The sequence below is a fragment of the Ambystoma mexicanum genome, chromosome 10, assembly GCF_040938575.1.
Source record: "Ambystoma mexicanum isolate Mex_15411 chromosome 10, UKY_AmexF1_1, whole genome shotgun sequence".
NCBI lineage: Eukaryota > Metazoa > Chordata > Amphibia > Caudata > Ambystomatidae > Ambystoma > Ambystoma mexicanum.
Window position 1 is genome coordinate 1,622,811,195 of NC_090932.1, and position 13,200 is coordinate 1,622,824,394.

Sequence of the window (13,200 nt, forward strand, 5' to 3'; positions counted from 1 at the left end):
TCTTTCTTCCCGCCTCCTCCGGTCCTTCTTTGGGTCTAGTTCCGTCCCCTCCGGTCTCTATTCTCTGCCTATTTTTCATCCACCCATCTCTGTTTCTGTCTCACGCTGGGCTCTCACCTACTCTTTTCTTACTCTTCGGGGAATTTTCTCTTCCTCCGCCCTGCTCTCTTACCTCCCCCATCTGTCCGGAGCCATGGAACCCATCCTGCTTCCGCTGTTGTTTCCGTTATCAGCTTTTCTCTATATCTTCATGCCGGAATGCTACCTACTATACTTATGGATGTCCCTGCTTGACGAGTGACTTCCAGAAAGGACAGGGAAGTGAGCCATACTGTGGTAGTAGAGATTCTACTACTGACCTTTTGTTTCCTCTGCTGGATTCTGCCAATCTTCATTGCCACTCTTGCCACATCCGGTTACAAGGATACCATACTGCAGTGAACCATCAGCCCAAGGATACTGATCCACACGGACTACGAGAGTTTTTTTTTTTGGCCTTTTGGCTTTTTCCTCTCGCAGGCGCTCTCCGGAGGAGGTCCTTTGTCCACCTTATCTAATAAGGAGGCAGAGTGGCTTCTTCCCGAGGGAGGCCATTCCTCTTCAGGAAAAAACGAAGAGTGGGGAAAAAGAAGGGACGGCTACAGGATACGTTTTCCAAAGACACAGGTGAGGAGGAGGGGGCGATTGAATCGAGTGATACGCAGGAAGAGGAAGACAAACTTGACACAGATAAACACAAAGGTCAGAGTGTAAGAAGAGTCTTCAGGGAGCCAGGACAGCCAATGTCAATTGAGCAAAGTCTATGGAAGCTGAGGCACTTCTTGAAGATAGCAGAAACGTCTTGCACAATGTTAGAATTTTGTTGTAAAAAGAATCAATGTTGGGCCACAAGCTGGGAGGCTTGGGAAAATCAAAGCTGCAAGCAACTCTGGAAAGGGCAGCCAATGCAAGCCTCCAATGAGAGCAAGCAAGCTAGACACAACAAGAGGTAAGTAACGTTAGTACCTTGAGTCTGAAGAAAAGGGTTCAGCTGGCTTCTGTTACTGCTGTAGTCCTGCAGAGCCTGTTGTTCTTGGGCCTCGGTCGTGGGGACAAGAGGGAGGACGTTGAGGCGAATTCAGAGCTTCAGCACTGCAGCAGGGCTTCACCGAGCAAAACAACAGTCCAGGAGTTGCAGCAAGCGTCTCTTCCAAGTTCTTCTTCGGATTCCTTCGTCCAGTGGTCAACTGTGCCTTCTGTCTAAAAGACTTTGACTTTTATGCAGGTTTCTCCCATTCATTTGCAGCCTAGCTGTCACTCACACTGCAGGGTGGCTGTCCTCGAAGGACAGCCAGCCGGCCAATCAGCTTTAGGTGCATTCCTGTAACCAAGGAAACTAAGCACAGGGAGTTGCGGGCACCTCCCTCGCTTCCTGCCCTGCCAGACACGCTGGAGCCAAAGGCAGGCTTCACCAGTGAAACCCGCCAAAGACAAAACGAACAACAGGACCAAACTTGGTTTGACGCATAGAGTCAATCTCAAGAAGGATCTTTCCAACAAGAAATGGCGAAAAAAAGACCGGGCCACTTTGACAAAATGGGCATCCACGGGTGCTATACTGCAGCTGCAATCGCAGCCCACGGTAAAAACACACAATGGTAGGAAAAAGTAAACTGCCACCAGCCATTATTTTGTAGAAAGGGTAACATAAAAATGTTCATGAGAAACTAGGTAAAGTGGATACTCCAACACTCTATGCAAGATAGTGTGTGCTGGGTCTCTAAAGTTACAAAAAGGTAAGTGAAGTCAATTTCACTTCACTGCTCTTGGAAACAGTAGTTTCACCAAGAGACATTATTCAGATCTTTTGGGAAATCTAAAAGACTTCCCTGTACCAATGCACCGAAGGTGCTCTGTGCCAATGTGTATGAAGATGTCTATGGAGTTTGTCAAACTCCAAAACCAAAAGAAATGGTGTTCATATAAAAGAAAAAACATGAGAGTGGGAAAAATGTCTCACTCTTCCCAGGATAAAAATTAAAAGTCCCAAAGTCCAGCAAAAAGAGATGGGGGTCTCTAAGGTAGAAGGGAATTAGCGCACTTCTGAGAATTCTCCCTAGCAATGGAGCCCACAAAGAGAAGACTTGCAAGCAGCCCTTTTCCTGCCATGCCCTGACCATCCGAAACTTGATCCTGGCAGAGCTTTGAAATGCCCCCACCATCCTCCAGTTCCACAGAACACTAAAAACGTGGATCTTTCAACACTACCTGCAGGACGCATACAAATCCCACTCTACTGGTGCTATTGTAAATCAAATGCTGGTAACCTTCGATTGAAAAATGCTATGCTGCCCTTGACCTAGGTTTGCACTATAAGCAATAAATTAACAAAATACAAATCATTTTATTTTATTCAAAGCTGGGGCCAGTTTTTCCTCTGAGTTTACCTTATATCTGAGGATTCGCTATCCACATCAGACAAATCCAGTAGATCCTCCGAGCTGCCTTCTTCATCTGAGAAGGACCGCCGCACCTTGGGCTGTAGCATGTCTTGTGTGATCTTGTTTCTGGCATCCATGCTACGCACATCCTCTTCACTACGGCCCTTGTCTAAAATTGAGACAAAACACATTTTGGTTTGAACGGGGGATTGGGGTCTTCCAAACGAGGACAAAATATTTCAGCAAAGCCAGCTTCCACCTACTGTGACAATGTCATACACTTCCCCTGGTGAAGAAAAAATGCTTGATTGTTATTCACAGTATATTTGTGTACGCCACATGATGAACTGGATTCAGGTCATTTCAGGCCCTTTGGAAGTGTCCAATGACCATAAGTGATGCATTTCAGTAGTACTAATTTGTTTTTAAGGGCAGAGAAGGGCTCATGTTTGTTTTTAAATATGGAATCAACATTTAAGAATCAGGTGGGACTCTTCGTTTGGGTGGCAGCTCCTATCATGATGCTGCATGCATCAATAACTCTTAGGATGGTTTTTCAGATCTACTAGTGTTGGATTCTGGGAAGTGTAAGGAAGGCATGGTATCAAACAGTGAAGACAGACAAGTGATCGTAGTTCAAGGGTGTTTATTTAACTTCAAATAGATTGGTTGAACGCCTATCTAAACCTAAATCTAAGGTTGGGAGAGCAAGCTACTACCATCAAATAATAAATAACAGTCCTAGTGCAGTCTCTGTCAAAATAAAAAGGGCTTATACTAATATACCTATTGCCAATCCTTACTTCTAAAGACAAATGGTGTGGGATACCAATGTATGCAAAAGGAAAGTGTGCAAGAAAGAATATGTCAGGATGCTTGAGAAGTTGGTTTTCCTTCCCCACGTTTTCAGCACGGGGCAAGACGGCACGTGCGAGCTTCGCACACACTCTGGCTTCTTGGCCACGAGGTAACAGTTCAAAATATAGGCAGCAGGGCCTTCTGCCAAAGTCTCTCTCTCGCAATGACAGCCTCTTATTGCAGAGGGCCCGATGTAAAAAACAAAACACAAAAGTTCCTTTCCTTTGCCAGGGTTTTAATATTCACAATTCAAAACTGGTCTCATTCGTTCAGGCTCGGACCACGGGTCCCCCCTCGTTCGGGCTCAGTCCCCTTTTCCACAATGTTCACAATTGGTGTTCCTCGTTTGGGCTCGGACCACAGATCCCCCTTGTTCGGGGTTAGATCCCTTGTTATCAGAATCAAAGACTTTCAAAGGTGCAATGGTTTTGCTTAAACCGTCACAGGACCACTACGATTCACTTCACACAAAAGTTCTCATCAATCTTCTACTTTTGGTTCTCTTGGCGGGATACCTTACAGAGACTTTCGATTGAGAACATTCATGGTGCTGGACCACTCTGTCAATGGTATTGTATCTGTCCTCCTCAATTCCAAACATTCATCAGCAGTTTAGCTTTACTTGTGTCTTTCATCACAAGCGTGTAACAATGTACGTTCCAGCACTCGTCATACAATGCTGCAGCTTGCAACCTTGACTTCAACACAGACCGGTCTTGCATCGGTCTCCCCAACTCACCGGCTGTGTTGATTTCTCTGTTGCTTCTTTGTTCGTGGAGCCTAGGACTATACCACAGAGGCTGCTCACCCCGCCTTGGTCAGTCACGCGGGAGGGCCCTCGGCATCTCTGCCACACAATGCAGGATTCTTCAGTCTGGTTTCCCGGCCTTACTTTCAAGAATACTTCAAGGCAGAAAGCCTAACAGTGTCTTGCCTAAAAGGTCAAGGGTGCTTCCCTTCTTACAAACCCTCCTTGCCGTCTTTCTCCTCTCATTCAGCTGCCGATTCGAAACTGCTGTACCTTCGTGTGCTTTGCCTCGCTCAGTGTTTTCTTGTGTTCCGCTTTTTATCCATGTGGCAAAGTTTAAGCTCAGTCAGGAGTGATAATTGTTAGTAATTGCCAGACCTTGCCGGACCACAGTAGTGGGACATGTTCACTACACGGCTCGGGTTCGAGTCCGTTTTCTCCCAGAGCGGGCTGTCTGTGTGAAAGCGTTTGTGCAGAAAAAGGGTGCGGGGGTAAAGTTTCCATATATCCTACCTGGGGTACAGATGTTACTGGGAAGAGAGGCATACCACGTCTCAGCATCAGACATCCTACTCCCAGAAGACGCCTCACCCAGGTGATCCTCCCGCACTGGTCTACCCTCAGTGACTGGTTCCAAAGGCGATGGCCTTGCCCTAGCCACAAGAGAATGATGGGCTGGGATTAGCAAATCCTTCTTGTTTCTCACATAAGTCAACTTCGTGGACCTGCAAGGGTTTCCACAGCCAAATTAAACTCTCACTGGTAATGGGATTGAGCTTGTTAACATCAGCGTACTGGTGTTAAGAACAGTTAGCATACACAGTGGTTGTCAAGCAATGGATTGTGGTGAGTAAATATATACTCATTTATTAACAGAAGTGCAATTACATGACAAGATACTACAAAGTCAGTAAACTATTGCTAGAGTAGACTTTCCTTTGTGAGTGAAATACTCTCCACCTGTGATTCCCCAGCATTTTTTGCTGGACCCTTGGATTCTTGTCTGATTCTCCAGAGTGAGTGGGAACATTTTTCCACACCCGATCACTCTTTTACTCTGATCTTGGGAACCCTTTTTTTTTACCGCTTTTTGGTATGTTGTTTTGGAGTCAAACTTTCCTCCATCTTATCTGGCATCTACATTTTACTGAAGTAGCACACACAGGACTTTCTGTGCAGTGTTGGTGGAAGCTCCTAGAGCTTCCACTGTTACGTTTCTTTATTTTCCCTTGGTTGTTACCAAGGCAGAGCGATATGTTCTATCCTACCTGTACTTTTTTTAGTGAGATCAGCACACCCCACTGAAAAGGGAGACCTAAACGTGGCCCTAGTTGCACCGATCCCGCTCTCAGCACAGCGACAAAGAAACAAGAGATGTACATCGCTCATGGGACCCTCCCCTCCAACATCGATGTATCACAGTTGCGAAAAGCTCTACTCGGACAACCGTTCAGACCATATCCAGATGACAGTATTGAAGAAATACAGCTTTCATCAATCGAACAAGTTGACTGACTGCAACTTCGGAGAACACTAATGACGTCACGACTAGCACCATGAGAGATTTGTTAGACATGAAGCACATATGCATCCCTGCACAAAGCTATGCAGACGTGTAGCTATTTGGCTGGTAGATACTAACAATATGCTTATGTCTCACATTGCTAGAGGACCGACACATGTATACCTTTTGCTACGCGGAAACCGCAAGAGGCATACAAATTCATATGAACTGGTTGCTGATGCTTAAACTCAACTAACAGGGACGTCCACATAAATAAGATGGAAGCCATAGGTACATTGGAATGGATGGGAGAAGCTTTGAGAACTCAAGACAAAGAGAAAGCCGACAGGCTGATCCAGCTGGAACATGCTGAACAGGCTTCCAGCACAGCTACCGAGCACAGCCAGCCAAGGACGCAGAGAAGTAAAGTTTGCATCTAACAGAAGAGATAGAGAACCTGCGCGGAACACAAGTCAAAATTCCTCATAATTGCAGGCAAAAGAGATCCATTTTGCGGTCCCTACATACGTGATCCGCACCTTCAAGACAGAGGCTATTCATTTGAGCCAGATAGAGAAGACTGTTCCCATCGGAAATGAAGAACAAAAAATACAAAAGTAAAACAGATTCAAAACCAACTGCTCTGTCTCAAGGCCTGCCAGATTGGAACTTCTTAACATGCAGCACCTTCAGTGTCGTTTCCACTACCTTGGTAGTTGCACTTGGCCTGGTAACTGTGCAAAAGCTCCAAAGCGGAGAAGCTCCACCAACCACCTTCCACGCTAAGCTAAACTATGTATCAGTGGCCAACCACCTTCCACTAACCTGTAACTTTGTATTCAATACTTTTGGAGGTAGTCTTAGGAGGAGCCACCAGATATGGTTTGACCAATGATTGTACTAATAGCCTATAGAATAGATATAAAGCTCACCTCACTAACCAATCCCTTCCCCGGATAGGTTTTTGGGGTGTAAGGAACAACTTACTTACCTTTGACTATTGTTCTCCAGCATGGGTTTGGCATGGATTCACATGTTCATGAATATTCCCCGTCATCAGGCTGGGAATCCACGGCAAAAGAAAACACAGTTTCACTTTGACTTAAAAACTGTATTTCTCCTCTAAATCAACGTACTCTGGGTCATACTGTCCCCAGCCAATGACAGTCCTCTCCCTAAACTCCTCCTCTGGCAGCCACCTTCAGATTTAGAAAGCATGTAAAGTGGCAGTATGACCAAGAAGAGCCGGTGGGAAAGTTCGAAACAGTCCTTTGAAGAACTCCTTGACGAGACTGTAGGACCTAAAAGAAGATCTTCCTGGTGACCTAGTGTAGTGGGAGATAGCCACCAGATGCTCCTTGATATCGGTGTGCGCCAGTCCTGCCTTAGCCAAGGACAACAAGTATAGAAGTATCTGCAGAGCTGTGACCATCAAAGGAGTGATCGTCTGCGACCGGCACCACGTACCAAAACACTTCCACTAGTGACCGTAGCACTTAAGAGTCGACGACACTCTGGCCTTGGCAAGGACCTCATTGCAGTCTGCTGGCAACTCGTATCCTCCAAACTCTAGGGCTGCAGGGTCCAAGCCCTCAGATTTAGCGATCCTGGGTCATGATGCAGGATTACGCCTCCTTCTCTGGTGAGTAGATCTGCTACCACCAGGAGCTGGACCGGAGGAGACGCTGACAGGCTGAGAAGGTCCAGGTACCAAATCTAGCTCGGCCACACCAGGGCGATAAGTATTTTCCTGCATCGGCACTGTGAGTTGATTGATGACTCGCAGCAGTAGAGGCAAAAGAGGGACTGCGTACAGAAGAACAAGTTACTTTCTTACCTGGTAACATTCTTTCGATGGGATGGTCCGACGACGTACTCCATATCTATGACAGGTAATGTCCACAGCTGTGCTGCTTCGGAAAATCTTTGGCGTCTGCGTCCTGCGTAGATGACGTCGATGCGCCGTCCCCGAGGACCTCCTCCGACGGCCGACGTCACCCGATGTGATAAGCAGGACGCACGACGCCCATAGCCTCAGTTATAGTTTTTTCCCCAGAACGTGTGCCACCAGTTTTCTGCCAGTCAGACACACAAGGCCTTGCGGAACGCAAGCTGCAATCGCAAAAGAAATTCTGCAGCGGGGAAGGCAGGGAGGGAGCAATATGGAATACGTCATCGGACCATCCCATCGAAAGAACGTTACCAGGTAAGAAAGTAACTTGTTCTTCGAGGGGATTGGGTCCTCCGACGTATTCCATATCTATGACAGACTCCCAAAGCAGTACTAAGCAAGGAGGTGGGAAAGAATTTAGAATACAAATTTAGCATGCCCAATCAAATTGCGGAATAGAGAACTGCCTTGCCAAAGGCCAGATCTTGCCCTCTGATGGAATCAAGGGAATAGTGACATACAAAAGTATGTACTGAAGCCCAGGTGGCTGCATCACAGATGTGACGAATAGGAACTCCCCTCTGCAGGGCAGTAGACGCAGCCACTCCTCTAGTAGAATGGGCCCGCAAGTCAGCCGGAGGGTCCTTACTCGCCAAGCGGTAACACTCTGAGATAGCTAAAATACTCCAACGAGACAAAGTCTGTTTCGTCACAGCTTGTCCCAAACACTTTCCAGTGTAACCAATGAAAAGTTGATCGTCCACTCTGACACGGGACATGCGTGAGATATAAAAGCTCAACGCTCTCCGAGGATCAAGCCTATGGAGCCTCTCCTCTTCCTTACCAGGATGTGGAGGAGGATAGAACGCCGGAAGAACAACCTCCTGGCTCAAATGAAAGTCTGAAACCACCTTCGGAAGAAAAGAAGGACGAACTCTAAGGACAACCCTGTCCTTCTGAAACACAGTGAAGGGTGGCTTAACTGAAAGTGCCTGTAACTCACTCACTCTGCGAGCGGAAGTAACTGCAACCAAAAACACAGTTTTCAGAGTTAACAGCCTCAAAGGGCAAGAATGTAAAGGCTCAAACGGAGCACCCATAAGAAACTTAAGAACAAGGTTCAAATCCCAACCTAGCACCAAAAAAGGTGACGGAGGGAACACATTAGTGAGCCCTTTCAAAAACTGCGAAATTAAAGGAATCTTAAAATAGGAACACTCTTCAGACGAGCGCTTAAAGATGGACAGCGCCGCCAGGTAACCTTTAATGGTCCCCACTTGCAAGTCCCTGTGGGCCAAAGAAAGCAAAAAAGACAGAACCATGGGAATGTCACATTCAAAAGGATCCACATTCTGAACTCTGCACCAGTCGCAGAACTTTCTCCAACGGCAACGGTACAGAGACTTTGTTGCCGGCCGCCTGGCCGAGAGCAACACCTCCATCACGTCTTCAGGGAGGTCCCAATCCCTATACCTCAACCTTTCAGAAGCCAAGCGTGAAGATTGAGGGATCTGACTTCTGGATGGAGAACCTGACCCCCGTCCCGTGAGAGCAGATCGTCTCGGTAGGGAAGACGACGTGGAGGGCAGATGGACAAGTCTAGAAGGTCCGGGTACCACGTCCTCCGGGCCCACGCCGGAGCAATGAGGATCATCCGGGAACCGAACCTCCGTAACCTCCGCAGCACTTGCGGGATGACGGGGACTGGAGGAAACACGTACAGCAGTGGGAATGACCATTCCACCACAAACGCGTCTCCTAAGGCTCCTTTTGGAGGAAATTCCCGTGAGCAAAACCTTTCGCACTTCCGGTTGACACTGGAGGCAAAGAGATCCACTTGAGGGGTCCCCCAAAGGGCGAAGATCTCCAGGAGAATCTCCTGAGCCAGCTCCCACTCGTGAGAGATCGAGCTCTGCCTGCTCAGAGCGTCCGCCGTCTCGTTGTCGTCTCCAGCCAGATGAACAGCCGAGATCGAAACTTCCTGCTGGATGGCCCAGAATTCGAGCTGCATCGCCTCCCTGAACAGTGGAAGTGACCCTGCCCCCCCCCTCCTTTTTGTTGAGGTAGTGCATGGCCACCGTGTTGTCCATTAGAATCAGGACACTCTTCCCGCGCACAGTCGGCAGAAAAGCCTTCAGGGCTATCCTGACGGCCCTCAGCTCCAACAGATTGATATGGAGTCTGGACTCCGACGGAGACCAACGACCGCTGACTCAACTCGTTGGCATGAGCTCCCCATCCCGTGAGGGATGCGTCCGTCACGATCGTCACCTCCGGCCAGGGCAGCCAAAATGGGGCCCCCTTCATCAGATTGCCCTCGACAGCCCACCACAGAAGGACCCGGGCTACCGAGGGCGGTACCTGAACAGGGTCCGACAGCCTGCCAGAGGACTGAGACCACTGGAGCTTAAGCGCCCACTGCAAAGATCTCATCCGCAGACGAGCCTCTGGCACCAGAAGAATGCAGGATGCCATGAGGCCGAGCAGTCTCAAGAATTCGGATGCTGGGAGATTCTGGGCAAGCTGAAACTTGTGCACCATCTGCTGAATGTGAAGAGCCCTCACCTGAGGAGGAAAACACTGCCCCAGGGACGTGTCGAGCACTGCTCCGATGTACTGGAGCCGCTGCGTTGGTATCAAATGGGACTTCTTTAAATTGAGGGAGAAGCCCAGCTTGTGAAGGGAGTAGCAGGTGACGGACAGATGATCCAGGACTTGCTCGGGAGAGCTCTCCCTGATCAACCAATCGTCCAGGTAGGGGTAGACGTGAATCCCCCCTTTCCTGAGATGCGCTGCCACCACCACCATGAGCTTGGTGAAAACCCTCGGGCCGGTGGTCAATCCGAACGGCAGGACCCGAAACTGAAAGTGCGAGTCGCCAACCGCGAACCTCAGGTACTTCTTGTGCTTGGGATGGATCAGCACATGGAAGTAAGGATCCTTGACGTCGAGAGACACCAACCAGTCCTGAAGTTGAAGGGCCTGGAGGACTTGAGAAAGTCACCATCTTGAACTTGTCCTTCCTGAGGAGTTTGTTCAAACCGCGCAAGTCCATGATGGGTCTCAATCCCCAGTCTTTCTACGAAATCAAAAAATAAGGGGAATACCATCCCTTGTTTCTCTCCGCTGCAGGCACCAGTTCTATGGCGCCTTTCTCCAGCAGGGCTTGAATTTCCTGCGCAAGGAGCGCATCCGGACACTTCAAAGAGAGGTTCCCTGGTGGATTGTCGTGAGGCCTTTTCCGAAAAGGAAGACAGTAGCCGTGGGTTATGATCTCCAGAACCCACACATCCGAAATAATGGCTTGTCACTCTACAAGATGCTGCGCCAGCCTTCCCCCAACCGGCGAACCATGGGACCTGGCCTCATGATTGAGTGGTAGCGGCTGCGGCGTTGCCTGAGGGCAAAGAGGCAACTGCCCGAGCAGCCTTGGCACCTCGAGTACCTTTGTTTGCACCTCTGGCACTCTTACGATGGCCTCTTTGACTGACAGCTCCCCTCACTTTACTGAAGGACGAGTAATAGCGAAAGGAACCTCCCCTCCATTGCTGTCCCCTAGGACGAAAAGGCGGAGGTTGGCGAACTGCAGCGCCCAACGACTTCGCTGCAGCTTTGGAGGTCTGCAACCTCTCAAGGCTCTCGTCAGCCTTGCTGCCAAAAAGGTGTTCACCGTCAAAAGGCATGTTGAGGAGCCGGGACTGCACATCAGGAGCGAACCCAGACTTCTGTAACCACGCAAACCTGCGCATTACGGTGCTCGCCGCCATGGACCGGCTGACACAATCCGCCAAGTCCAAACCCGACTGAACGGCCTCACACATGGCATCCTTGCCATCCTGAACCATAGCAAGGAAACCATCCCGTTCGTCCCCTTTGGGAATATGATCAGCCGCTAATGCAACACAGTTCCACAGAGTGTGTGTGTGAAACGAGACAAGGCACATATGGAGTTGGCCGCCTGAAGCACCATACCCCCCGAAGAAAACACTTTCTTCGCCCAGCCGTCAAAACGTTTGATGTCCCTATCCGGAGGGATGGTAGGATACGACGCCTGCTTTGCCGGGGCCGTAGCCGCCTGCATGTCCAAACTCTCCGGGGGTGGGGTGACTAGGCAAGTAGCAAGGGTCGCTACTGGCTGGACCGTATTTTCGCGACAAAGACTTGCCCACTGCCGGGAGACTCTCCGGAGCAGTCCAAGCTGCCGCCGCCACCCTTCTCTGCAGAGCCATATGAAAAGGCAAAACTGGGTCAGTGGGTGGACCGAGATCAAGGATGTCCGTGAGATCATCCTGAAGGAACTCCCCTGGGGGAGCTGACCAACCCATGTACTCGGTAACCCGAGACATAAGGCGCCGATATGAAGAATCGGCATGAGAGCCAAGCTCCGGCCGACAAAACTCCACCTCCGGAGAGGTGTCCAGTCCACTGGCATCATGCAGCGACTGCCTCAAGTCATCAAACTGGCTATGGCCCAAGATAAGGTCATCTGGAACAGTAACCGGAACCAGGCCGCCATCAGAACCTTCATCACCCTCTGAAATGTACTCCAGGCAGGCAGAGGAAGACCTCTGCGGACCAAAGCAGTGCCGGACCTTAGCCATAGCCTTTCTAAGGGCAAACCCTGTGCCACGGGGCCCCTCCGACACCACCGCCTCGAAAGGCGTCGAGGGCGCCGAACGAGTCGGCGCTGGCGTCAACAGAAAAGGCGTCGACGTCGAGCGAATCTGCGTCGACGTCAGCTGCAGCGCCGCCAGCATCGGCGGCGTCGACACAGTCATCGAAGCCGGAGCTCCGAGCGTGTCTCTCGACAAGCTAGGCGCCGACGGCGTCGACAACCCCCTCGGAGGCAGAGCCTCGAGAGAAATCGTCAATGACCTCGGTGCCACAGGCGTCGACGTCTTCTTCGAAGACGGCACAGGATCATACTGTCTCGAGCGCGTCGAGGACCGGGACCTGGCACGGGCATGGCGAGAACGGCTACCCTTGTCAGAGCGGGACCTCTCCCGCGAGCCGTGCTGACCACTCGAGCCCGAAGGCGTACGAGCGGTGTCTCTCGACCGGTGCCGACCGACCCCATTCGGAGGCGCGGACGGACCGGTGCCCTGCGATTCCAGAATCGCTAGCATCTGCTTCCCGAAGGAAGCCCATTCCTCCGGTGTCGCTTGCATGGAGGGATAAGCGACCCGCCGACGGGCGGAGTCCTCGGAAGAGGACGGGGAAGGCGACCTATGCCGGTGCTTCCTGGAATGCCTCGAAGAGGCAGAGGAGTGGCGAGACCGACTCCTGGAAGGGACTTCCGACGATGACGCGGAGAGTCGCCCCTGGAGTCATCCGTCGAAAGCCTCGCAGACCTCGACTTCTGGGGCTTAGACACCCGGCCTACCGACAGCTTCTTCTTGCGTTCCTGCAAGGCCTTTGCAGTGAGCGACTGGCAGTCGACACAGTCGTCCGTATTGTGGGCCTCCACGAGGCACCAGAGGCAGGCGTCGTGCGAGTCCGTGACCGACATCTTGGACCCACAGTCCCCGCAGTTCTTGAAGTCCGGACGCGGGGTTGAAGACGAGAAAGACATCGCCACCAACAGGTCTTCACAACAAACCGAACAGGTTCAACAACCCGAGAATAGAAAACAGCAAACTCCAACGAGTCGAGGCGTACCGAGATTCACGAAGCGAACACGTTCGCGGAAGAAACGGAACTGAGGCAATGGGCGTCGTGCTTCCTACTTATCACATCGGGTGATGTCGGCCGTCGGAGGAGGTCCTCAGGGACGCCGCAT

General features: G+C 50.4%; 1 protein-coding gene across 8 annotated transcripts in view; it reads right to left on the minus strand.

Moving 5' to 3' along the window:
• CHFR (checkpoint with forkhead and ring finger domains) overlaps positions 1 to 13,200 on the minus strand; it is an 893,929-nt gene that overhangs the window by 436,605 nt on the left and 444,124 nt on the right. For all 8 annotated transcript variants that reach the window (XM_069620002.1, XM_069620000.1, XM_069619998.1 and 5 more), the window contains one exon: positions 2,427 to 2,589. In XM_069620002.1, coding sequence (XP_069476103.1) covers positions 2,427 to 2,589 — 163 coding nt within the window. The remainder of the gene's footprint in view (positions 1 to 2,426; positions 2,590 to 13,200) is intronic.